This window comes from Grus americana, chromosome 4 (assembly GCF_028858705.1).
Source record: "Grus americana isolate bGruAme1 chromosome 4, bGruAme1.mat, whole genome shotgun sequence".
NCBI lineage: Eukaryota > Metazoa > Chordata > Aves > Gruiformes > Gruidae > Grus > Grus americana.
The window spans coordinates 49,757,379-49,782,042 of record NC_072855.1 but is presented as its reverse complement, the minus strand read 5'-3'; the positions used below and the strand labels follow the sequence as shown (position 1 = coordinate 49,782,042).

General features: G+C 45.8%; 3 protein-coding genes across 4 annotated transcripts; 2 read left to right on the top strand and 1 right to left on the bottom strand.

The window, feature by feature from the left end:
• Nucleotides 1-3,139: 3,139 nt before the first annotated feature.
• LOC129205496 (probable E3 ubiquitin-protein ligase HERC3) lies at nt 3,140-23,167 on the bottom strand. Its single transcript, XM_054823026.1, has 23 exons — nt 23,059-23,167; nt 21,941-22,073; nt 21,198-21,274; nt 20,408-20,629; nt 19,526-19,617; nt 18,811-18,941; nt 17,885-18,027; nt 17,494-17,567; nt 17,084-17,178; nt 15,808-15,867; nt 15,158-15,260; nt 14,811-14,994; nt 14,300-14,475; nt 13,061-13,147; nt 11,751-11,855; nt 11,555-11,677; nt 8,344-8,484; nt 8,050-8,216; nt 6,982-7,048; nt 6,703-6,782; nt 5,484-5,667; nt 4,999-5,098; nt 3,140-4,349 (listed from the first exon to the last, which is right to left on the bottom strand). The coding sequence occupies exons 1-23, from the start codon at nt 23,090-23,092 to the stop codon at nt 4,135-4,137; spliced, it is 2,793 nt and encodes a 930-aa protein (XP_054679001.1). The 5' UTR covers nt 23,093-23,167; the 3' UTR covers nt 3,140-4,134.
• On the top strand, nt 8,418-9,866 carry PYURF (PIGY upstream open reading frame). 2 transcript variants are annotated; one of them, XM_054823028.1, is made up of 3 exons: nt 8,418-8,678; nt 8,721-8,807; nt 8,984-9,866. In XM_054823028.1, exons 1-3 carry the CDS (start codon nt 8,605-8,607, stop codon nt 9,126-9,128), a joined length of 306 nt encoding a protein of 101 aa, XP_054679003.1. In that variant the 5' UTR covers nt 8,418-8,604; the 3' UTR covers nt 9,129-9,866. The 2 variants fall into 2 exon arrangements, with proteins under 2 accessions (XP_054679003.1, XP_054679002.1); XM_054823027.1 differs by having other exon boundaries at nt 8,579-8,684.
• Nucleotides 9,162-9,866, top strand: PIGY (phosphatidylinositol glycan anchor biosynthesis class Y). The gene has a single exon (XM_054823029.1). The coding sequence runs from the start codon at nt 9,162-9,164 to the stop codon at nt 9,390-9,392; it is 231 nt and encodes a 76-aa protein (XP_054679004.1). The 3' UTR covers nt 9,393-9,866.
• Nucleotides 23,168-24,664: the final 1,497 nt, after the last annotated feature.

The following is a 24,664-nucleotide window of genomic DNA, read 5'->3' as shown; positions in this document are numbered from 1 at the left end:
GCCCGAACAGCCCACGGCACCGACCGGCGGCGGGCTGGGCCCGAGGCAGCGTGACGGGCTGCTTCAGGCTGGCGTCGCCTGCGCAGGCGGTTGCCGTGTTTCGCTCAGGCCGGGCCGGGCCGGGCCCGGCTCCCGGTGCTGAGGGGTGTCCTGGCCGGCCTGGCGGAACCAGCGCTGAGGAGGGAACCAGCCGGCCCTCCGGGGCTCCCCGGCCTGCTGGTGTCGGGCAATGACCGACTGTCTTGGGGCAGGGGGGGCAAGGCTTCCTCGGGGACGTTGTGCTGGCATTTCTGCCTCGTCCCCCAGGAAGGTCTGTTCGGGGAACCTCCATCCCCTGAAGCCAGGGCGCTGCCTGGGGTCAGAGCTCCCTGCGGTCATCCGGCGTTCCCGCTGATGGGGAAATGGCACTGAAGCTGAGGCTGCTGCCAAGGAGCGAGGGCTGCGGAGAACCAGCTCACGCCGCAAACCGCGGCCGAGGGCTGTGACTGCAGAGGTTTAGCCAGTCTTGGGGGCTAAGCAGATCAGGAGCTGCACTAAAGAGAACAGAAATCAACGGGCAAAGTCAAGCATGTGCAAATATTCTAGAATTTAAGCTATTCTAAATGAAAGCCAGCTTTCCATTGTTTAAAATTATTCTCTTGGTTTTGTTACAGTGAAATATGCCACTTAACAATAGGCAGTTGCTCTCCCCTCTGTTTTTTTCATCTTGCATTTTACATGGCCTCTAGGCACCTGACAGGTTTGTTTGCTTAGGAACTCATACGTTTTATACAAAGTTATCAACCTTAGGAAAATATTTGTGGTCAAAGTATAAATCTCTGTCGGGAGAAAGAGAGGAGAAAAAAAAAAAAGAGGCCAGTGAACAAGCAATTATATAACTCCCAAGTACTCATTTTCTGATTTTAATGCCATCCATTAGAAAAAGATTGCGCATGCCGCAAGAGCAATGCACAAGCTGGATCCCACTCAGACCATCAAAATGACAGTCTATATTTGAGCAAACCACAGGGTGATGCAAGGGCTCAGGGCAGGGGGGAGAGGTCCCCAAGGCAAGTCTAGTGCCCGCAGTATTCATCTCCCTTCGCTACATCTCTGGCAGTTTGCGGTGTTTGTGTACTGAGTATGCAATGTGTCACGTCTCAGATAAAAATTCACCTGTATTTGCATGGATTGTGTGTGTTTAGCATAAAAAGCTACTCTCTAGTGTAAAATTACACCTGTGATGTAATAGCTTTTACTTAACCAGTGTTACAAGCAGCTTCTAGAATAACTGAAAGCGTAGAGGAAAAAATATTTCCTTTGTTTTTGTTTTGTTTATTTCATCATTTGGAGACGTTTGTAAAATAGTCAGCGTTTCCTTTTACACTCGTTTTCCTCTGTTTCTGATTGAGTAATCAAGGGGAAGATACACATAAAAAAACCCAGAGAAAAAGTAGTAGATGAGGGAGCAAAGCCTGCAATTTGTCCTAGGGAGCCAGGAATCTCTTGCTTAAACCAATTTCTACATTTCAGTTTCGTGGAGAACTTTCCAGGCTGGTCCTTCATAACTGGATAAAATTAAATCAAGACACCAAAATAAACCCATTTTGTTTGTGTCCCTGCACTCCACTATGCACAGCTCCCTCTGGAGGCTGCTACCACTGCGGATTTCTTCGTAAGAGCCCAGGTTTCATCGCGTCATAGGTCTTCCTCACCTGGGGGGCGACCAGGCTGGCGTCCACATCTCCCTGCTGGCTAAGGGCTGGCTGCTCTGCCAGGCTCTTGGGCTTCTCTACAGGTGACGTTCAGATCAGACGAGCGGTCTAAAAAAATTCCCGCTGCAGGTTCAATATGCTTTTGCTGCCTGTGTAAAGCCGTTTAAACTCACAGCTGTGCGCGAGGCTCACTCACGTCGTATTCCTCGTATTCCTCTGCATACTTTATAATAAGCACTGCTTGAGAAAATGTAGACACAGCTTGGTGCTCAAGTTCATTCCAGAAAATGACAGAGGAGCGCTCTACTCTGCTCCTTCTGAAGGTCTTTTTATTTTTTTTAAATATATATAAAAGCAGTGCTTATTTGAGGACAAATTAAAAATAGCCTTGAAAGTTACTCTGGGCTTTAATCTCCCATGTGACGTTGCATCATACCTGATGAGAAGGAAATTCCTTTAGGCTCTGAATAAACCTATTATCATTTAATCTCTAATGGGTTATTTTGAAATCCAAACAGAATACATCTTTTGTGCACTTGCACAGCACAGAAGATCACTCTGGATTTCCGAGCCCTAACGCAGGCTTAGAAAAACATAAAAATAGGAGACAAGCAGCGCTGGTGAAGAGCAGCAGGCTAAGCTGCCACGACAGACAGCTGTGGGATGGGGACCCTCCGGCTCAACAGGGACAACAGCTTGGGCTTCTGCTGGTTCCCTCTTTCAGCAAAAATACACCCGCAGCAGAGTGGTGCTTTTCCCAGAGGATGCAAGCATCCTTGTGGCGTCCTGTCTGTCCCGGGCAGGCAAGGGCGCCGGGGTTTAGTTCTGCTCCCCTTGGCTGGCAGCTGGCATCCTCTGAGATGCTAGCTCCCCTCTTCCCGTCGCCACTGCCGTGCCACCTGCTTTCCTGAACCGCCAAGCACCCTGGCGCTTGAGGTCAGTGCTTCAAGTTTTTCTTTACTGATTACTATACTGTAACTTAAAAGGAAACTTTCCTTTTCTTAATGTGCAACATTGTTTTTACTGAGCTGGAAATTCATAAATAATGTCTGTGCCTTTTTAAGAAACATTTACTTTCCTAAAGAAAAAAAAAATAGCTTAACAGTCACTTGCAAAAAAGGTTTATATCATTTACTGGCATTTCAAAGAGGTGGCCTCCCTAGTCCGAGGGTGCGCATGTGATACCCAACACAAAGTCAAGACAGAACGGGAGGTAAAAACCACTGTCATCTTCTTGCTCTCAATTTTTACGTTCATCTAAAGCATATTCTGCACCAAATGTGAAAGACCTTGACTTGTTCAGCCTATGCAATGCATCTCTGAAACACACATCAGCCTTTGACTCCCCTGGTGAATGGCTTCTCCGCAGCGATGAGGACAGAAAACACAGATACGCTGTCACACACAGGCAGCTGCGTAACAAAGGAAGAACACAACTGCAGGTGTGGAAATTTAATCAATCATCATTTAATTCAACACAGTAAGTTTTCTTTACATATGTATGTCCACTGACACATTTAACACACTAAAGGGAAGAGGACTGCTGAAAAATCATAATTGTTGTCTGTCTCTCTATTTTTTACACAAAGCAAAATATACACAAAAGTACACATCCTGCCTTTACACCCTGCCTGACATTGTCAATGCCCTGCCAGTGCTATGCACTGTTTTGGCAGAGAGCTTCCAGCAGCCTGCAAGCTCCATGTCCACAGGTTCTGTAGACAGAGCCGTTCTGCAGGCCTAAAATTTTGTTTTATTTAATTGCCAAACATCTCCCGAGAAGATACAAAGAAACACAACAAATATCACAGTGTTATCACACTAAATAATAAAAAGTCCATTTAAATTTAAAAGTCCTTTACAAATACTGCTTTTGACAAAGTCTGGGAGTAATCAAATCATCTTCCTAAGAACTTCTCCCAGGTAAGTCAAAGGCACAGACTGCTCCTTCAATTCACAGTTTGCAGGAATCTATCTCCTTAGCATCAGTTGCTCCCCAAGAGAATCCTTAATTAACACAGATGAAAACTTTGCCCCAGCCTCCTCTTGCAAAGATGACTGCCTAGCATACGCTGCCTGCATGTTTGGTAATGTACACATCCCAGAACCCCTGCTGCTGAAAGCTCACCAACTGAACAAGACCAGCACAGTGCAGGCAGGATGCACAGATATGTAAATATACTTGGTTATCGGCTTGCTTCTTGGAAGTATGTTAAATAGGATTCCTAACTTTATAATCTAACAATCAGGTACCTGGTCTAAGCTCATTTTTAGAATCAATATAAAATCTCAGTGAATACACCCACGCAAGTGTTTATAAAGTGCAGTAAAAATAAGGCAGGGTAGAAACCAGTAAATTGGAGTTATTAAGAGAAAAATATGACAAGTGAAACAAAGACTTGTTTTCTTATTTTTGCTGTAAAGTGATCCTGACCAAGAGTTAGCAAAAGCCAAAATGTTCATCATGCTCTATGGCACAGAGCAACATTTTCTTGAGTATTCTTTTACTGCTGTATCTGGGGAGGAACAAAACGTGACTGCAGGTACAGGCAAAAGGATAGAGCTCATCTGGGTTTCCTGCTTGAGGATCTGCGATACCAAATTTAAAATATTCCAGTCCATAGCCAGGGATTCGATCAGATCCTGACAAAAATGCTGAAGGAAGAGGAAAAAGAAAAACCAAAAAGAAGTTAGCAAATTAAAAAAAAAACCCAACAAACCAAGATAATGTTATCAGAAGATGAAACTCATGAAGGAAAATTAGAGTAAAAATATGGATATTTCCATGAGCTAATTGTTTTGCTTTGTTGAATTTGTACCTGAGTATAATAAAGTCTCTTGCTGAGTCATAATAACTATAAGCCCTCTTTTACTTTTACTTATATAGACTTTGTGGATGAGAAAGGCCAGGTTAGGTTTGACCTTCTACATTTAAAAAGGATGAGCTAGCTTCTACGATCCTTTGAGAAAGCTAAACTGCTTATGTCAACATAGTCTGCTCACACAAGTTGAGGCCTCTGACCAACAACTAATAACCACAAAAGTAAGGGATCAAGTAATCGGAAGTTTCAAGGCAGTCAGATGCACTCAGGCAAGCCTCAAGGGATGTGAGGAGGGTCAGAGCTGTGTCTGTGCAATTCTTTGACTTCTTTGTGGCTTTAACTAGAAAATGTGGCAGAGGAGTGGAGAACATGTTGAAAAGCCATTCGGAACTATAGTATTTTTCATGTGCAAGCATCTAAAATGTGTGTTGTGAGGGAGAGAAAAGGGCTATGAAAAAAGTTTAAAATGCCTGATATATTACCAAGAAAGCTCTTCTTTTTTTCTTCTGGCAGTTTGTGAAAAACAGTCCAAAAATTCCTGATAGTTTGATCTAACTTTTTATACTGTATGTACGCCACATTCTGTCAAAGAGATAAAAATACAACAGGTCAGTTAATCCTCACTATTTCTATTTTTATTTAAAGCAATAACAGTTTATCCGATAAATTTTATAATCCCATTCACAGCTATCAAAATCCTCTTAACCTCTGGAATCTGCTTGTTCATTTGTTTTTCAAAGATTCGTATGACAATCCTTGAGCTAAGACTTGATTTTTAGTCCCCTTTATTCTTGTACCTGATGTAGATTAGAAACAGTCTCAAAACAACAACACAGATCGAAAAAAGAGAAAGTCCCTTGAGCTTCTGTTTTTCTGTTCATGACCTACACACTCAACAAAAGAACAGGTCAGAAGTAGTTTATGCTCAGCAGACATAGCAGAAGTACAACATGCTTGTATCCAATACCTTTTCCAGCAGATACCAGTCAAATTTTGTGTGTCCCTGGAGAACAGTCTGGAGCTCTACAGGGAGAAATATCTTCCACTTTCTAGCTGGGCAGCCTCTTAAAAACCCTTGCATAAAGTCCTCAAACGGCTTCCGTATCGATTCATTGAACACATAATTCACATACAAGTCAACAAATTCTTTCCTGCAAAGATATTTTGAAGCAATGCAATAGGTGCTTTTTTAAAGGCAGAATTATAGAGAACTTTATTCCTTTATTCCATATGACCTGGTCTACTGTAAAGACTCAGTCTTTACTGAGAGCACTCATCACTGACAATTATTTATTCACTGAGTAAGTGGGGGGGATCATCAAAAATAAAAGAGAATGCTGGCCAGCATGGATTCACTTTGATAATACCCCTTGTACTTCATGTGAACACTCCAATGAAATCCTGTCAGACACTTGACTATTAAGATGGAACCTAGCAGACCTAAAGGGTGTAAATTCAGCAAAACTCCCACTGAATGCCCAAGAATTACCCTGAAATCAAAATAAATATTTGCACAGCTGCTAATCAGTACAGTTTCACTCTTCTCTCTATTTGTGATGGGGATTTGTTTGGTGACATTGTACCTGTACAATCAACTCAATGTAAACATTATACTTCAAGCTTCCTGAACAGCCCTTTCATGCATTCCTACGGGTCCTCAGATCATCTCCATAACTCAGGCCACAGAACTTCTCTCTGTCCCTGTGCTGAAGCTAATATCAACACAATACCTTATTGATAGACTGCTCCTTCTCTGTTATATACAAGATACAGTCCATATATGTAACGAAGCTGGAAACATTTTGCTCGTAAAAAAGAGCCTTAGAGAGGTGTACCTATAGCTGGATTTCCCAGACAAGTTGTCTGTATTTCCCTGAAAATATCATCCAGGGCTATGTTATACATTTGTTAGGAATTTCCCTGATAAGGGCAGGCACCTGTGTATATGCAGATGCCAGGATGTCCAAGGATTCCCTTCTTATCCACAGCCTGCACAAACTGCTGGTGTCTGGCACATACGCAGCACATACAGCAAGAACTGAAAGCATACAACGTATTGGACCAAGACCAACGGCACAATGCTGATGTTCAATATTTTGTAAGAGTACACAGGGATGGGTATAGATGTGGTATTTCATACACTCATAACAAGACAACAGGATAAGAAAAAGAAAAATAAAACCAACCTGTTATCCTTAGTGACAGGAATGTTGGCACCATTTTTTTTAAGTTCAACAACAACCATGGAACCTCCTTCTTCCACTACCTATGCAAATAAATTAAAACATTGGATGTTATATCTATATATGACAGATATATATGTGCTCCATCTATCATTCTTTCTTTCTGCAGGGGGTGACGTAGCACTCTTACTAGTTTGAGTTTACAGACAAGTTGTGCCAATTTGCAGTGGGACATGCCTGAGTACATGCATGACGTGTCTGAATGGCACAATAATGTCTTACCGTGAAGTTCATGTCCAGGCTCTCAAGGTTATGATCACATTCTTCATCCAAAATTCCCTGAAGACTCCTTTCAAAAAACAAAGGAGAAAAGACAGAATGAATGACCATTCAATGCGCTTTCAAATTCCACTGAAAAACATCCCTTGACAAGCGGTATTTAAATGCATACACATACAGAACACCTATACTCACACAGAACCTTCATATATGGCCCTAAACTGATCTGTACACTTATGTCCCGCTGCTGCCATGAGCTGAGGGCAAATGTCTTCAATGTGAAGGCCTGTGGGGATAACTTTATACAAACTTCCGTGGCAAGTGGACTTGGACCACAGCCTTGTTCTTCCAAATATCATCTAGTGAGGAATTAAGTGTGGACCAGTGTGATGATGTGGGAGAACTGTTTTGGGGTAAAGCACCTCTCAAAGCATTGCAGGCAACCTGACGTTTCACTCCACCTCAACAGTCACTGGCTCATGGGAAGGGGTTCTCATTTTCTCAGCTGTTTATCACACTTGCACGAAGAGCCGGGCTTCAGGGGCCTAGAAGCTTTATGTTGGTGGCAGCAGCACCTTCCCCTCCTATATCTGCCTGAAATCTCCCTTCCCAGCATGTGGAAACCCTGCACATGGGTTCTCAGATTTGGCACAACTGCAGCGTATGGTAAGACTGTGCTTGTGCATAGCATCATTGTGGAAAGTGATAATTAGTAACTCAGAGAAAAAAAACCCCAACATTAGTAATTGGGTGCTTAGTTCTTCCAAGCCCAAACTACAGCTCAAAATGTTTTCAACTATCTATTCACAGTGTGGACTTAAGCACAGGTGGAGCAGAAATCTGACCCCCTCTAAGCCATGGGGCTTGATGTTTTATTTGGTGATGCCAGCCCCTGTTCGAGAGCAACATCCGTGCCCCAGGCAAGGACCACCCAGGAAATGTGTGGCTTTTAGCAGCTCCACAATGACAAAAGTAGCTGCCATGGGTACCCTGAATCCAGCCTCAGAGACCTCTGAGATCATCATCAAGCTGGGAGCCCCAGTGAAAGCTCGGGCCGTGCCTGGCTCGTACCGGCCTACGACTGGCAACAGCTCCTCCAGGTCCTCCAGGGCGGGCGCCAGGCCCAGCAGCTTCTTGTAGAGAGCCCTGGGGAAGGGGAAGGGAGCCATGCACCTGTTATACAGGGCCATTCCGCACAGCGTCCCGATCCTGAAGAAGGTGTCCTCACAGCTCGAGGCCTGGTTAAAAAACAAATACATAAAATAAAATTTAAAAAAAAAAAAAAAAAAGCAAGCCGTGACCGCCTTTTCCCGGGGGCAGGCTCCCCACCTGCCCCGGGGCTGCTGCGGCGGGCCGGCCCCTTACCTGGCTGGGGAACCACATCAGGCCGGAGGCGAAGGGGCGGAAGGCCCCGGTTCCGGGCTGGCAGAGGGTCCTGGCGGCGATGCTGAAGAGCTCCTGGGACAGCCCGCCGTCGTCCACTCCTGGCTCGCCCACGAACGACACCTGCGAGCCCCGAGACACCCATAGCGCCGAGGGAAAGGGGGGGCGGAACCCCTGTACGCGCACCGCGGCGCAGCCCGGGGCGGGTTGGCGGGCCCACAGGAAGCGGTACGGGGAGCGGCCATGCTGCGCGGCAGTGGGCGCGGCGCGGCAGCCGTGCTGCGACGGTGGGCGAGCGGCGGCGGGCAGGGGCAGGGGCAGGGGCAGGGCTCGGGCTCGGGCTCGGGCTCGGGCTCGGGCTCGGGCTCGGGCTCAGCGCGGCCGCAGCCGCTGGAGCCGTCGCTGCTGCGCTTCCTGGTGTGCCCGCTCTCCAAGCGGCCGCTGAGGTGAGGGGCGGGGGCCGGGGCCGGGCCGGGCCGGGCCCTCCACGGCGGGACAGCAGCTGTCGTGGCCCGCCCTTGGCCTGCTGCTGCCCTGAGTCGAACGAGAAGGGCTGTCAAAGGGCAAACCCGGGTAACTTACTCCTTTTGTTTTGGGTTTTTTCCCTGCCTTGCCTGGCCAGGTACGAAGAAGCTACCAACGAGCTCATTAACGAGGAGCTGGGCATTGCATACCCCATCATCGACGGCATCCCCAACATGATCCCGGAGGCTGCCAGGATGACTCGGAAGAATCCCCCCCCAGCCGAGGGCTCGAAGCAGCCCTGACGACCCACTAGCCACAGCAGTGACCCGGGCCTGATGGCCAGAGGAGGCATGCTCCCCTCCCTGCCCACACTGACTGTACTTGTTCCTCTCCTGTCCCTAGCAGGCTTGTTTTACTCAGCCAGCGTAGATGAAACCTTCCCACAGGGCTGCACCAGCACCAACAGCTTATGTTTCTACAGTCTTCTCCTTCCTGTTACAATACCCGTTTATATATTCTTCCATCTGTGGACCTGGATGGGGATTAAGCTTTTTAGGCACAACTAGTGTGGTGCATTTGCTAACCCCTGGGCTTCTCTAAAGCAACACAGTTTATTTAATCTCATCAGGTGTTGCAGTTGATTTGAGAGAGTTCCCTTCTGGCACTAGTGACTGGTGCCATTTTCCTAGGAGCATCTGGAACTATATGAAGTCCTCTGCAGCAGCCCGTTACTTAATTACTGCTAAGGCAGATAAAGAGGAGGAATAACAAGAAGCACTAATTCTTCTAGTGTATCCATTCAAGAGTGTTGTGCGTTTGTAGTGGCACTAATGAAAATCTAGGCGGTGATTGTTTTTATGAGGAAGAACCGTACCCTGACTGAAATAATTGATCTTAAATAATAAGCAATGACAACATGCAGCTATATGAATCTGTCTTTGAATTACAAGCTTTGTTTTGAACTGATGTGTGTATTGAAATGTGTTTGTCTCGCTGTCAGAAGAACATAAAATAAATTAGGCTGATGTTTAATAACAAAACTTGAATCAAATGAAGAAATTTATTTGGATGATATCCATGTCGGTATGTCCAGTAGCTACCTGCCTTTTTTCTTTTTTTTTTTTTTTTTTTTTGGTAAAGAAAAAGATGGGGAAATGACAGCACTGCAGAAAAGATGTGCTTTGGGGGGTTTTGTTTGAGTGGCCTCCAACATATTCCAGTGTCTGCTTAGGAGATTTGTGTCCTTGTACTATTTGTTAAATGTGTCTGAGTGCCCAGGTTTGATAGCCAGGCTGGGTCATCTTTGTTAAAGAGGCATCTCCTGACAGGTTAGAGGAAAAATAACTCCAACTCAGCCCAGGATTTGGTTGCCAAGTCAGCAGCTACAGGTGCTGTTTAAGTATGTAGAGTATCTTTCCCCTTAGCACCATCCTCTCAGTACAGAGGGAACAGAAGATACTTCTGCTAAATACTTCAACCTTTCCTGTTTTCTTTTACAGCAACACTAGAGAATGGAGTGACAGACCGCTATGAGGGTGTCAGGTGCAAAGAACTATGTTCTCGGTACTCTCTGACAAAATGTCTTTACTGAACACAGCTATGAAGGGGACAGGTGAATGCTACAATAATCTGTCACAATTTTGTTCCTGGGTGGTTTATATCTGTAATACAGACATGTGAATGTCCTTTACCTGCTGAAAAATTCAGAAATGCAGCAGTGAGTTGTAAATGCTGCAGACCTCAGTGTTTCTTGGAGGGATACTAATAACGCAGTCAAACTGATGAGGCTGCTGCTGGACAGTACAGAGCACAAGCCTTACTGCCTCCATAAATAAATGCCTCTTTCAGCTGATGTAGTGAGGAAGGGGGAAGGAAAGCCATTGGGGATCCAAGTGGATGGGAACGAGAAGCTTTGGCCACTGTGGTTGGCAAGAAGGAGCACTTCGAAAGAACCAGCCCTGGGTGATAGGGCACGGAGGTCGGTAGTTCCTGCTGCACAGGCGCGATGCCAGAAGGCCTTTGTGTTAGTGACTGATAGGGCACATGGTTCCTGAGCTCAGCTCTGCCTTTGGCAAGTGCCCTGTTCCCATGTCAGCCATCTAATGGCTTGTGCAGGGCAGGGCACGGCTAGCATTGCAATACCTGAAGGAAACAGCTGCCAGAACCTTTGGGTTTGTGTGGAAACCACAGGCTAAAGCCACATGGAAACAGCAGCATTACAATTGGTTTTTCATCCTCTTGCTGGCACTATCCTTCCTTTACCTTCAGGCAGCACCTCCACAAGAGAAATGGCTTTTGTGGCTATGTCGCTTGCTGGCCTCTAAGGCTGGCTCCCTAGCCACCAGGTTTTTCATGTACAGCAAACTAGCCTAGAGTCTTTAAAGTCAGTCTAGCCGTAATCATAATGGACCTTGCCAATTACCAGCTTCCTGAGGAATCCTATTATGTTACCTCAGCGCATCTTCACAGTGAATAGCACTGCCACTTGCATTTGACTTATACTAACAAAGCTTGATGGCTACCTGGAATAAAAATGTAAAAATCTGCCCTCCAGATTTACTCTACTTTCCCCATGGAACATATTTTATAATAATTTGATGAACAGTTTTTCTGTTACATTCTCAGTGAATACTGAAACCCTTCTACCAACATTTCAGTAACACTGAAAACCAAAGAACACCGCAGCAATATATTCAGAGCTAACAAATAATACAATTTGGTATCTTACCTTTAAGATCATCTTGAATTGCTTGGTTTGTGCGTTATTTAAATGGGTCCATATGTCTTGCAGAAGGCACTGTCTTTTGACCGGAAAAAGCCAGCGTTCCTGGCCCGTCGGTATTAAGCTTGTCTGAAGATTGAAGTAACAGTGTGTTAGCAGTGTGTTTATCTCTTCTAAAATGTAAAAACTTGGTCACACTTACATCATTTAAGGAGCTGGACAGAAAGATGCATTCTCTATAATGAATGGCGATCTTGTCTTGCATGTCAAAGATGCATGGATATTTGGTCAGCTTCCACAGGGCCATCTGAAATGACAAGGAAGAAAGATAAAGATGTGTTGATTTCTCTCTTGCAAAATCAGAGTTCAGGGGCACACGTGCAGACTGAGCTGGCAGTCTGTACCCTGGCAAAGTCCCGTATCTCTGAAGCGTGCCCTTGCTGTGTACATGGACGCTACATCAACAGAGGCACACTTTCTAAAAGCAGCTTCTAAACATTTCTGCAAGTGGGGAACCCTGACGTAGAGGCATCTGAGCTCTCTGTGCAGGCAGGTGCTCCTGTTATAGTACCCCAAGAATAAAACAGAGAGTGATTTTAATAGCATCTTCCATAATTCAGCTAAACCAAAACACATAGTAAAAATGTCCTGGATACCCAGGTTATGGTACATTGTTGTTAAAGACTGTTGGGTTTATTATCTGTAATACCAAACGTAGATATTGGTATACAAAATAATCTAATTAAAAGTGTTACACCTCCAGTGTGGTAAGGCAGCAACTTCAGGTAATGTCCTATTTGGCTTTTGATTCTCTACCGTTTCTCAAACCTCCTCCTCCGCTCTGGTTAATTGATACAAAATTGGTACATTAGTGAATGAAAGCTTAGGAAAGAATTAGGTAGTTGCCCTGCGAATTCCAGCCAAGTTGCCAGAAAACTGCTTTTTTTTGCCCAAGGAAGCCTCTATAATGCACATTTCCCATGTCATGCTTCTCCTGTGACACCAATTGCATTTGGTAGCTAATATTCATTCTTTCAAGTCATCAAGAAATGAACCATTTCACAGATTATTTTTCATTACCACGGCTTTGCTTTTAGATGTAAGTAAATTGGAATGCTCAGTAGGGTTTCTAGATTAAAGTTTAACCAGACCTCACAATATTTCTGTTGATCATAATAAAATCCAGAGTAACAAGAAGTATAGAAACCATCCCTCATGGTGCTATTTCACACTGATCACCAGTGCAAAACAAATAGAGCTGCCTGAGACGCTAGAGGACTGCTCCAACTCTCAGATCCAGGGGCCCATCTCAGGAAAGGCACTATTGCAGCTGCCAAAATACTGGGATGGTAAATGGTTTGCGTAATGTGGAACAGCTGGAGGACTAGGGAAAATGCATTGTCTGAGATGTACTGGGCTAGAGTCTAGAGTTGATTTCCACGTATATCGACTCATTCAAATAAAACAGAGAAGAAAAAGTGTTTTGCACTGCTAGTAAGATTTTATACTTACTTTTTCATTAAACAATATGACAAGCTGTTTCACTTCAGGCACATAGAAGTTGTTTGCTTGTACTCTGAAACCAGTTCTGGAGTTCACCTGCATTGATACACACAGTTCGAAATCTGTCAGCGGATCTAGTGAGCTATGCATCTGTGCGGCAGGACAGGACTAAGGAGTAACAGGGCTCTGCAGAAAGAGCTGCGACACCCTGGACGGAAGTGGAAGGATAGAAACACTACAAGTAGCACAGCACTCAGCAGTGAGAAGTCTCAGAAAGTCACATATAAACTAGCAGGAAAGCAATTTTCATTTACAGTGAAGACCTCTGAACGGGACTCCATCAGGAAAAGTACGTTTCACTTTGAGTGTCTTTCATGTTGCAGGAGAATCTGAAGTTCCCTATTCATGTTCATACTTGTGGCCTGGCAAAGTCACGATTTTTAGGGGGACAGCGAACATGTAAATCTCCAAATGATGTAACAACTTATGGAGGACTAGGTCTGCCACACTTTTGAGTTTTATCCAGTGGATAAATACAGGTTCAAGAGTCTAAACTTTGAGGCCCAAATCTGCATTCTCAGCCAAAAGGATATTGAATTCTGAACAAAATTGAACTACTCTTTCTGATTCATACTAAGTGCATGCTTGAGCTCTTGACTCTCCTAAACTTTGAACATCTCAGCAGGAGAAAGGATGGTTGTCAGGAAGAATACAGTCATTGACCCCTTTCTTCCCTTTGTTCATATGCAGCTAAAGATGCTCTAATTCTGTTGTCTCAGACACCTTCTCAGGTAACAGGCTCGTAAAGCATCACACAGCATTAGTGTGGCAGCCACGATGTGCAGGTGGGTTGTGCTCTGAAGGCTGTGAGGAGTTACTGGGGTGAGGGATCTCACTAGCAGGAAGGGGAACGGGCACGCTACGTAATGGACTGCACATCCTTAGCTCTGTACGCATCAGTGCAAGCACTCCTCACACCACTGAAAGCATCCCTCCCCCTGCCAGGGGCTATAACATGCTTCAGTTCTTCATTTCTACAGAGGGTTGGCCAGGCACAACTCAAGAGCAGGATTCCTTCAAAGCTATGCTGGCGTAGAGCCAAAAAGATTCCTGAAGCAATGTCAAATGACAAGGCCCCGTGTTCCCTTGTAAGAAGGAAACCCAGAGAATTCAACAAGTAAAAAAGATTAAAATACTCTAACTTGTACTGATGTGTCCCATCTAATCAGGATCCAAACACTTTCTCACCTGGTAAAGAATCTGCAGTATTTCCAGAGTCACTGTTTCATCTGGGTGCAGGTTGAAGGTTCTGTGCTGATCTCTGACTTTCATGATAAATTGAAGCAGGTTTTTCTGGGAAACCCTCTGATAGAGAATGACCAGCTGCTTGAAAAAATATGTTTCTAGATTTGACCACAGGCACTCTGTAAAGAAAACAGCTAGTGAAGTATCCGTCACAGGTAACATGCAAATAACTGCAATTTGTGGATGAAGTCGCATTTTCTCCTTTTATCAAATGAACTAAACAACAACAACAAAAAAAGAGCTTAATTTTGCACTACAAAATTTAGTAAACCTCAGACTGAGACGATTTTTTTTCTTGTGTCTTGCTGTGTAGTCCCCATGTTTCTACTCCTACCAAAAGCCTTTGTTACAGGCCAAACGTTGGAACAAATTACATCAGCGATACTAACCCTTGCTCCGCAGCCGAAAATGCCAAGCATTTAAATCATTCAGTTCTATCATCATAAAGCCCTACCAAGAGTTTGCAGGTCCTGTGGCTTGAGTTTCATGATGGCTTGTGCTAGCAGCCTGAGAGAACGGTAAGAGCTGTCATCCTCTCCCTGCAGAAGGAAAGGCAAGATCAAGTAGACTCTGAAATTTTCAGGTGAGATCGGAGAAGACGACAATGATGGCAGTAACTTCTCAATCTCCTTTTGCACCTTCAGAGGGAAAAAAAAAATAAAAGAGAGAAGGGTAAAAACGCAATCGTGTTTTGCCAAAATCATCTGTGAATTAGGTTGGCACGGAAACTCCCAAGTTTCATGCACAAATCCAGACCTCCGCAGTATCTGTGTAGTGAGAATCTTTATATCAAATCCTTACCTCCTGGAAGACTTTTGGCTTCTTGCTGATCATCACATAAAAACGTTGCACTTCTGACATGTCTACACCCGAGACTTCTCTGGAAGTTTTGAAATGTTTGTCTCTGTCACAAAGGAAAGAAAGAACACCAAATGATGTGAGAAGCTGGGTTTTACTACTGACTGAATAGTGAAGCATCCTAATGTCAGAAGATACTTGGAAAGTTCAGCCCTGACTCCAGTGGGTATAATTTCATCTGATCTAAGAAGATAATCTCACTGTGCTATGACCTGATTAATATTCTGTCCTTCCTGTCTTGTGCAGCTGTGCACTGTTAATGGTAGGTTTCCTGTATTTCACCCTAAAACAACTTGCACTTCAGTGCTAGGAGGAGCTATTATGGATCCTTTGAGAGCTGGAACATTGCCTAAAGAGATTATCTTCATCTGTCAAATGTCGCTATGAGGTCATCTGCTAGAATGTGAGCTTCTATAGCAAATTTCAATAGGATTGGGGGAATAAAAAACTTAATTTTAGCTTGGGCTTTGAAAACTACAGACTTCTTGCAAATTCAGATATGACTAATCTCTCCATACATGGGCTAAAATAACACTTTCTGGTCAGTTTACATGCAGCAAAAATATTCTGTTACACCTAAGTCAGCACACTACCTTTTCTCCAGGAAGCTTCCATTGATGCAAGCCTCAGATGAAAAGATCAGTCCGATATTCCTGATAGTAAAAAAGAAACCAAAGTCAATTCTTTCAACGTGAGCAGCAGCTTCAGGTTTTTCAATCTGAAGGAACAAAAACTGCGTGTACAAGCGTGTCTGCACCCGACCACATAAAACTTTTCTTAGCACTGCTTCTTTGAGAGCGTTGCAGAAGACGTTCTATTCAAGGAGTTAGCGGTCTTTGGCAAGCCACCTCTGCTCTCCTGGGCTTGGTGAGGGAACCTGCTCAAGCGCCCCACGCCAGCCTGTGCTGCCTGCTGGTGGATGTTATGATAGAGATATCTTCTCCAGACAGGTTGGGACATTCTCTGGTTTTGTTTGGTATGCAAAATAAAAGGCACTGTGGCATGGGACGGAGGAGGAATCCCTCCACGTGTGGGATCTTTGTAGCACGCTGAGGGAAAAGGTTATCCATCAGGGTATCCATTTGCTGCTGCGCAAAAGCTAGGTTCCCAGTGTCTGAAGGGACGTTCGACTTACCACCTGTATTCCTGCCTCTGTTCTTATGAAAGCAGCTATTTTATGAAGCAATTTGCTGCCGAGCCCTTCCTATTGAGATTTGGAAAGAACCCTCTCTCTCTCTCTCACCCTCTCAACAACCACTTTCCATATGATCCAAACTGTACTAACAGTGGTCAGGGAAACATTTAGATCCAAATTAGCCAAGATTTTTAAATGCTCAAAGGAGTCAGACTTGCCCAAAGAAAATAACCTCCCATGTAAGATCTGAAAAAAGACTACGTAATCATAATTCTCAGCCATAAGTGTAAGGCTTCCCACAGTAGTACATACTTACTGCTTTTCAAAATGGGTAACTAAAGAAGGGATCACTAATTTTTAAACGCTGACACACACAAAACATTCCGGTTTGGGTACTCTGGATTACAACTTTTGCACAAAGCCTTGGTCTGCAGACCGAGTCTTTCACTGATTTAACTCATCAGCTCTTCATCAACTTAACAACCATTCTGTGCAAGAAGAGGAGGACAGGCCTCCAAAGCCAGGTAATGCATCTGCTCTGGTCCTACAAAAGCGTTATCAACGGGCAGTTGCTTATCAACATCTATTTATTCCTGGGCAAAAACTAAGTGGTACAAAATTCTGTCTCATCTAAATTCTCAAACATCAGTTCCTACAATAGTCTCCAGAGAATAATCATTTTTAGAGAAAATCACGTGTCAGGGGAAAAAGAACTCATCAGGTTTCTGACTTACTTTTTCACACTCTTCCAGTGTTGTGAACTGCAATCAGAAATCCACGCACCCATGTCTTCATGCTTCAGAGTGGCAATTCCATTCACATAGGAATTCTGTGTGAAACGCATGAAAATATTGGCAAGATTACAAGTCTAGCAGATGGGATTCTTTTTTTTTCAAGCCAAACATTACAAGAATATTTCAGCCTAAATACAAACAAATGAATGGTCATCCAGCATGATCCAGGTGCATTAACCACAGAACAGATATATAACTGCAATACAAGTTAGTTTCTGGGTAAGCATGGAAAGAACTGCAAGAGACATGTATGAACATGGAGCACTAAAAGCAGGATGGAAAATCCAAATGTTTCCAGCAGGAACGTGAACAATGGTAAAATTAGAAGCTGTGATCAAATATGCGCATACCTTTTTCCTGCGAAGGACAATACTTTTGTTTCCTTGTGCAATAATTCCAGTCACCTTTTGTGACTTTTTCTTTGCTGTGAAAGAATAAAAAGTTTTTCAAAGGAACATTTGAAGATACAGTCATTATCTTCAGATAGTTCAGTGCACAGATGTGGAACAGTAAAAAAACTCTCAGATAGTAGCTGTCTGTCTAAAAGTTGATTCTATGTGGCCATTACCCATGATGATAAGTCAAGCAGCAAATGGAATTATCCATTGCTAGAATCTTTTTGGATGACCAAGCAAGCATGAGACATAACATTAGCCTCTCAGTGTAAAAATGAAATCAAGAAAGCAAACATCTCCCTGGAAGAAATAAACACAGATTGTACACATCTGCAATAGTCATTACCCCAATAGGATTTTCCAGTATTCACTGGTGAATCGATGGGAAGTGGTATCAACTGATTAGGCTTTCTCTTGTCTCCCAGCTGTTCTTCTTCACCAAATGAATAGGCTTTGTCCAAGGAGGGGACATAGGCCAGGGTGTGCTGACTGTTCAGAAAGAGAAAACTGGTCATAATATGCCAATACCACTGAGGTAGTCAGAATAAAATTTACAGATACATTTTCAGAGTGGATAGCTGAGGCTTGTCTTTAAGTCCTGATAGTCCAGCTATAGCATCCCTTTAACCAACGTCTTAGGACCTTTCCTTACATAAATATTCAGCAATAAAGAAACATATGGACTCAAATTTCCTGTACTATCCTCTAATGTTTGTGATTTACCCTGGTTCCACATACCAAAATAAAGTGTTATGCCCTGCGAGCTTCACGCCCTTCCATTTTTAAAAGCACAACTTCTATGCTGCTGAGCCTGATACAAAGCTCAGGAAAGTCAACGGGAGACGTTTTCTGGCCCAATTCCAGAAAGGCAGAATGAAAGTGGATAATTATCACTGCTCTCCGGTTCTTTCTAAGGACCCACTAGTTTGTCAAAGTGGACAGGAATTCGGTGACTTTCCCAACAAAGGCCTTTGATGGTCTTTTGCCCTTTGGAACCAAGTACACCCTTTGTTTCTTAAAAGAGAAAAAAACCAAGGGCTTCTGGTGGTTTTTTGCAGCCTTCTCCCTCTGCTCGCCATGGGCTGAGGGTTCTGCTTTCACAGGGGCTGTGGCAGGAGGGTGGCTTACACATGAAGAGTGGAAGATATTCTGACAGTGCTGGCCTACTGGGATACAGGGACTTGAACGTCTTGGTGACTCCCCTCCCTACCATTCTTCAGCTATTCCCCTAAGATCTCGACCTTAGAGGCCATGTTATTGGTATTTTCCCACCTGCCGCAGGAAATCTGTGAAACTCTTGCTCCCCACAGCTCGGCCACCACGCGAGGTGTGAGTTCATTCCGGGTGGAGTTGTGACCGAGCTGGCCAGCCCCTCCTGCTCCAAAGGTGCACACCAACCCCTCCTTGAAGATGAAGAAGCAAACAACCGGATCAATGCATTATTGATGGCATTCAAATGGGCACCACCGAGCGTGAGAGCCAGCAAGACACAGTATGTTATATGGGACTTAAAACATCCCTGATTGAAACACAGGTAGAGTTCACTTCACATCAAGCCCAATCTTACCTTGTCTAAAGTCCAAATCATTTAACTCCCAAGAAAAGCAATTTCACTCCTGAAAATAATTCTCTGATGCTTAAGATTTTTACTCGTATGAGTAAACCCTAGTGAATTAGCTGTTGTTCACATTTTCTGAAGTCCCCAGTATGCTACAAATAAGATTTTTTTTTTTTTCAAAAAGTACAGAGAGTTGAACTGCACCTCTTTGCCCCAGGATTCCACCCCCCTGCAAAAGTTTGCATGCAGGTGACCAAAATCTGAGCAAAGGTCAATTTTCCCACTAGCTTAGCTAGCATCCCTTGTGGATTGTCTTCAGACTTGGTTGGAGCAGGCGTTGCCATCCCAGTTTCTCCGTGTTGGCTTTTAGCAGTGTATCTTTTCTCGCAGGGTGAGGTCTCAGATGCTGACTTTCCATTTCAGACTCACCTTGGAGAGAACTGCAGTATGATCTGCCCCACATGAGATAAATACAGCCTTCCAGTGCTCTAATGCTCCTACGTACGATGGGCAGTCCCTGTCTGGAAAGAAGATAGCATGACTAAAGTGAAAGAGTATCGGTGGGGTCTCACACAAAGAAAGATTTAGAAAAGTTTATTAGGACTTTTCAGTCCTCTCTTACAGCAATTCATGTATTTACAACTTGGATTTGAGTTATTTTCTGCCCTCCATGACAACATACTCTTTCTCATAATGTTCTGTCTCTTTCATAGCATTCTCTTTTCATTTACATTTGATCTGAAACAAAAGGCAGCACTTACACATCTGCTTGGCAAAAGGTACCTGGCTTCAAAATATCTGACTCTCAGGGATGTGGACTCATTCAGATCCCACTGAGTTCAGGTTCCGCCTGGCTAGGGCAACTCTGCTCTAGCTTCTAGGTTTGAAGGCAATGGCTGATTTTAATTCTTCTCTCACCTTGTGTTTACAGAGAATTAAAGAAAGCGAAGAGGTATGAAGTGAATTTCCTTCATGCAAGACTGCCTGGAGAGAGAATGGGAGTGGGAAGAGACCTCTGAGACATATGGTTTGATGAGCCCACACTATCCAGTTGGCCACATAAAATTATTAGAAGCTCTCTGAAGAAACACAACCCCTAAATCCCTTTTCCCTGCATGCCTTTCCTGGTCAGGATACAATAGCGAAGAATCAAAGAACTTACCCAGATATACATTCTTCAAAAGACTTTACCGTCCACTGCTGCTCCAAAGGAGCTTGACAGTCCGGAGCCACTCCTGTGTCTGCAGTAAGCTTGCTGACCAGGAAAATACCTTCCTACTGCTTTACTCTCAAACTGCCTCCCTTCCTTACCTTCTGTGTCTCCGAGTCCCAGCTGTCCAAAATCATTCTTTCCCCAGGAGTACACAGCTCCAGAGAGTGACACGACAACGCTGTGAGCTCCTCCAGCAGCAATCTGAGCGAGTGAGAGGCCCTTTAGTCTTTCCACCAGCTGTGGTTGGGGGATGAGCGCGGTTTGGCTCCCCACTCCAAGCTGTCCGTGGGCATTCTGGCCCCAGGTGAAGAGCTGACCTCCTTCATGCACAGAACAAAAGAACAACAGCTCAGCCTCAACACTTCCCTTGAGTCTTTGCACTATGGAAGCAGGAGCAAAAATCAGTGCTGTTTCCAGAAAAATAGCTCCAAGGTGAGACCATTGTCCGTAGCCAAATCTCCCTGTTTGCTTCTGACCCCTTCAGGGCAGTCCCATGCTGCCTGTGTGACTCAGCACAAGAAGAATAAAGGCAGGGTGTTTTCCCTCTAAAGCCATACTTGCAAGAAGTTCCCAACCAGAGAGGTGGTCCAATTTAAGAATGAGCAGGTCTAGTGACCGCAGAGTGCGGTGGCCATGTCTGCTCTCCACAACACACCTTTGCGGAGGGGTTGTGCTAAGGAACTGGGGAGAGACAGAGCTGCAGGTCCCTGGGTGCTGGGAAGAAAGGGCAGCGCTGACAGTCAGGGCACTTTGTGTACCCTGCCTATCGCTCATGACTCTCTAATGATGTCACCAACTACTGGAAAGAGTTCAAACACTCCCTTCAAAGAGCAAGCCTGCCATAATGTGACTCCCGTTCGGAGGAGAAATGTACATGAAAGAGGCTACCTCTGGACAGCGCCATGGCGTGCTGGTCCCCACATGCTATTTGAACAATGTCTTGGTTTCCTAGTTCTTTCACCACCCTACAAAAATAAGGAAAAAAGACATACCAAATCAAAATAGATAGATGCTGTGCCATGAGACAAAGTAAAGGAAGAAGATCCTCTGCTCAACAAGTCCTAGCACATTTAGCAGGAATTATGTGGAAAAATATAGGTCACCTGCAAGTTGATTCACCCTGCTCTTATGCTAGCCCTGCTGCAGCTGGGCTAACTGATTTGATTGTGGTTTGCACCAAGAGAAGCTGGAAGAGAATTGGGCTCAGGCCTGGGCAAGTTAACAGAAAATCCCACAGCAGACTGCTATGCCATTTTTAGATGACGTTTACCCTCACAGCTTAATCAGAAGGTGGCAAGGTTCAGATGTGCTTGGGTCTTTCACCCACAGCCACATGTAGTTTGCAAGTCATTTGCGTTACTTTGGTATGTGCTACCAATCCTCACTGAGTTTGAGAGAAACCTGTCTCATGTGCACCTCAGGCAGCTCAGATCTTGGTATTATCCCCAAAATCAGTGCACTTCTTGCTGGGTTAAAAAAGGAGATAAAGTTTTGAGTACTAAGAATGAAATGTGTTCTAGTTCCCTCTCTACAACAGGAACACGCCTCAGTCTCTTGGGTGTTACCTTTAGGAAAAGTGCATGGCATTTTCTGACCATTACCATTCATACCTCCATCCTGTGAAAGCTTACCTTGTCGTAGAGCAGTCAGCTGAAGCTGTAGCCCAGTGTTCAGAAAGCTTCCCATCAGGGGAGAGAACGAGCGTATGTGTCGCATCGTGGTTTGAACACTGCACCTTCTCATGCCTCTGTGCCTGCGTGTGCTCTGCAGAACAAATACAGACAGGCACAATGGTCATGGTAAGGCAGCAGGCATCTTAACCATCTCAGCCCTCTCCCAAAAATTCTGTGTGCTACTGCTTTCACCAAGAGCTTCTGCTCCTCGGGACAAAGTGAGACAAGTGTGTATGACTTATCTTCTCAGGCCCCTTGGTGTTTCAGTGTCCTGCTCACTGCTGGGTTTCACACCGGACAAGTCTTCTGGCTATCACTAAAAGATATTTCTCCATTTCTCACCACCATCTCTCACATCTTGGCAGCCACCAGCTGCCAAGACAGTCAGCAAAACGTCAGCAGAAGCACACTCCGTTACTCTTGCACAGCTGTGGAGAGTGTCCCAGGGAGAAAAGGCAGTTCCTGAGGTATCTGACCACCCCAGATTGGTCACACCCTTGGGGATGGGATACCTTGAAGTCAGATGTTTTGCAAGACACCGGAGAAGCAATGATGGAAAACTCACACATTGCCTATTTACAGCAGAAGGAAATCCCTTCTTGTCTGCAGCTGAGGGGCTGCAGGTGCTTTCTGGACCCTGAGGCACCTACTTGCGTGTGGCCCTACTGCAGCACGAGTGTCCTGAGAGCCAGGACACACAGGCGTCAAAGGTGGTCATCAGCAAAGCCTCCCCCGATTTACCTAACACCTCCGAGGACTCACTGCCCACCCTTCTCACACCTCCCCAGTTTCATCACAACGTGTAACCAGAGAGGACAATTCATGTCTATTCCCGGGCACGGTCTCTCTCCTTGCAGCCCCCCGCTCCCCGCGATTGCTGCGCACTGGGACACATCTAAGCCCCTCACGCAGCGGCTGGCTCTCCCTGAGAGGCAGCACGGCAGATTATTGCAACTTCAGCGGTTTCATCTCCACGGACCTGTCCTCGCCCACGCACGGACCCGTCCCGGAGGGTCTTAGGCTCCCACCCCCGGCAGGGCGCTAGCCGTCCCCGCCGCCCTCCCGACCGTCGGTACCTCCCGTGCCCCGCCGCCGCCGTCCCGCCGCCATCCTCCGCTCGCCGGCCGCCCGACAGCTCGGCAGCGCCGGGAACGTCCCGCCCCGGCGGGGAAACGGAAACCGAAACTCGGTGAGTGCCGCGGCACGGCCGGTTCCCGGGATCCCCGGCAGCTGGCAAACCCTGCCCCCGGCGCTGCCAACGTGTGAGCCGCCGGCTGCGGTGAGCGCCCGGCTCCCCTCAGCCTGCGGGAGGCGGCTGCTGCTCGGGGCGGGAGGAGAGGGGAAACCAGAACGGGGGAGGAAGATGCCGGGGTTTTCCGTGTGGAAAAGGCACCCGTTTGACTTCATTATTCACCTCGGAGCGTGACCCGCTCCTGTCCATCCTGTATAGTTTTCTATAAGCTGAGACCTACTCTGCCACTCCCTGTATCCTAAGTAAGAGCCCGCACAAATTCAGAGGGGCTACTTCATAGAATCATAGACCGGTTTGGGTTGGAAAGGACCTCAAAGACCATCTAGTTCCAACCCCCCTCCTGCGGGCAGGGACACCCTCCACTAGACCACGTTGCCCAAAGCCCCATCCAGCTTGGCCTTGTACACTTCCAGGGATGGGGCAGCCACAGCTTCTCTGGGCAACCTGTTCCAGTGCCTCACCACTCTCACAGTAAAGAATTTCTTTCTAACATCTAATCTAAATCGACCCTCCTTCAGCTTAAGGCCATTACCCCTTGTCCTGTCACTACACTCCCTCATAAACAGTCCCTCTCCATCTTTCCTGTAGGCCCCTTCAGGTACTGGTAAGCCGCAATTAGATCTCCCCAGAGCCACCTTTTCTCCAGGCTGAACAACCCCAACTCTTTCAGCCTGTCCTCATAGGAGAGGTGCTCCAGCCCTCTGATCAGCTTCGTGGCCCTCCTCTGGACTCGCTCCAACAGCTCCATGTCTCTCCTGTACTGGGGCCCCCAGAGCTGGACGCAGTACTCCAGGTGGGGTCTCACAAGAGCAGAGCAGAGGGGCAGGATCACCCCCCTCGACCTGCTGGTCACGCTCCTTTTGATGCAGCCCAGGACACGGTTGGCTTTCTGGGCTGCAAGCGCACACTGCCGGCTCATGTTGAGCTTCTCATCAATCAATACCCCCAAGTCCTTCTCCTTGGGGCCGCTTTCAATCCATTCCTCACCCAGCCTATAGTCGTGCTTGGGATTGCGCTGACCCACGTGCATTTGGCCTTATTGAACTTCATGCGATTCGCATGGGCCCACCTCTCCAGCCTGTCCAGGTCCCTCTGGATGGCATCCCTTCCTTCCAGCGTGTCGACCACACCACACAGCTTGGTGTCGTCAGCAAACTTACTGAGGGTGCACTCGATCCCACTGTCCATGTCGCCGACAAAGATGTTGAACAGTGCCAGTCCCAGTACCGACCCCTGAGGAACGCCACTCGTCACCGTTCTCCACTTGGACATTGAGCTGTTGACCACAACTCTTTGAGTGCAACCATCCAGCCAATTCCTTACCCACCGCGTGGTCCATCGAATCCATGTCTCTCCAATTTAGAGACAAGGTTGTTGTGCGGGACAGTGTCAAATGCCTTGCACAAGTCCAGGTAGATGACGTCAGTTGC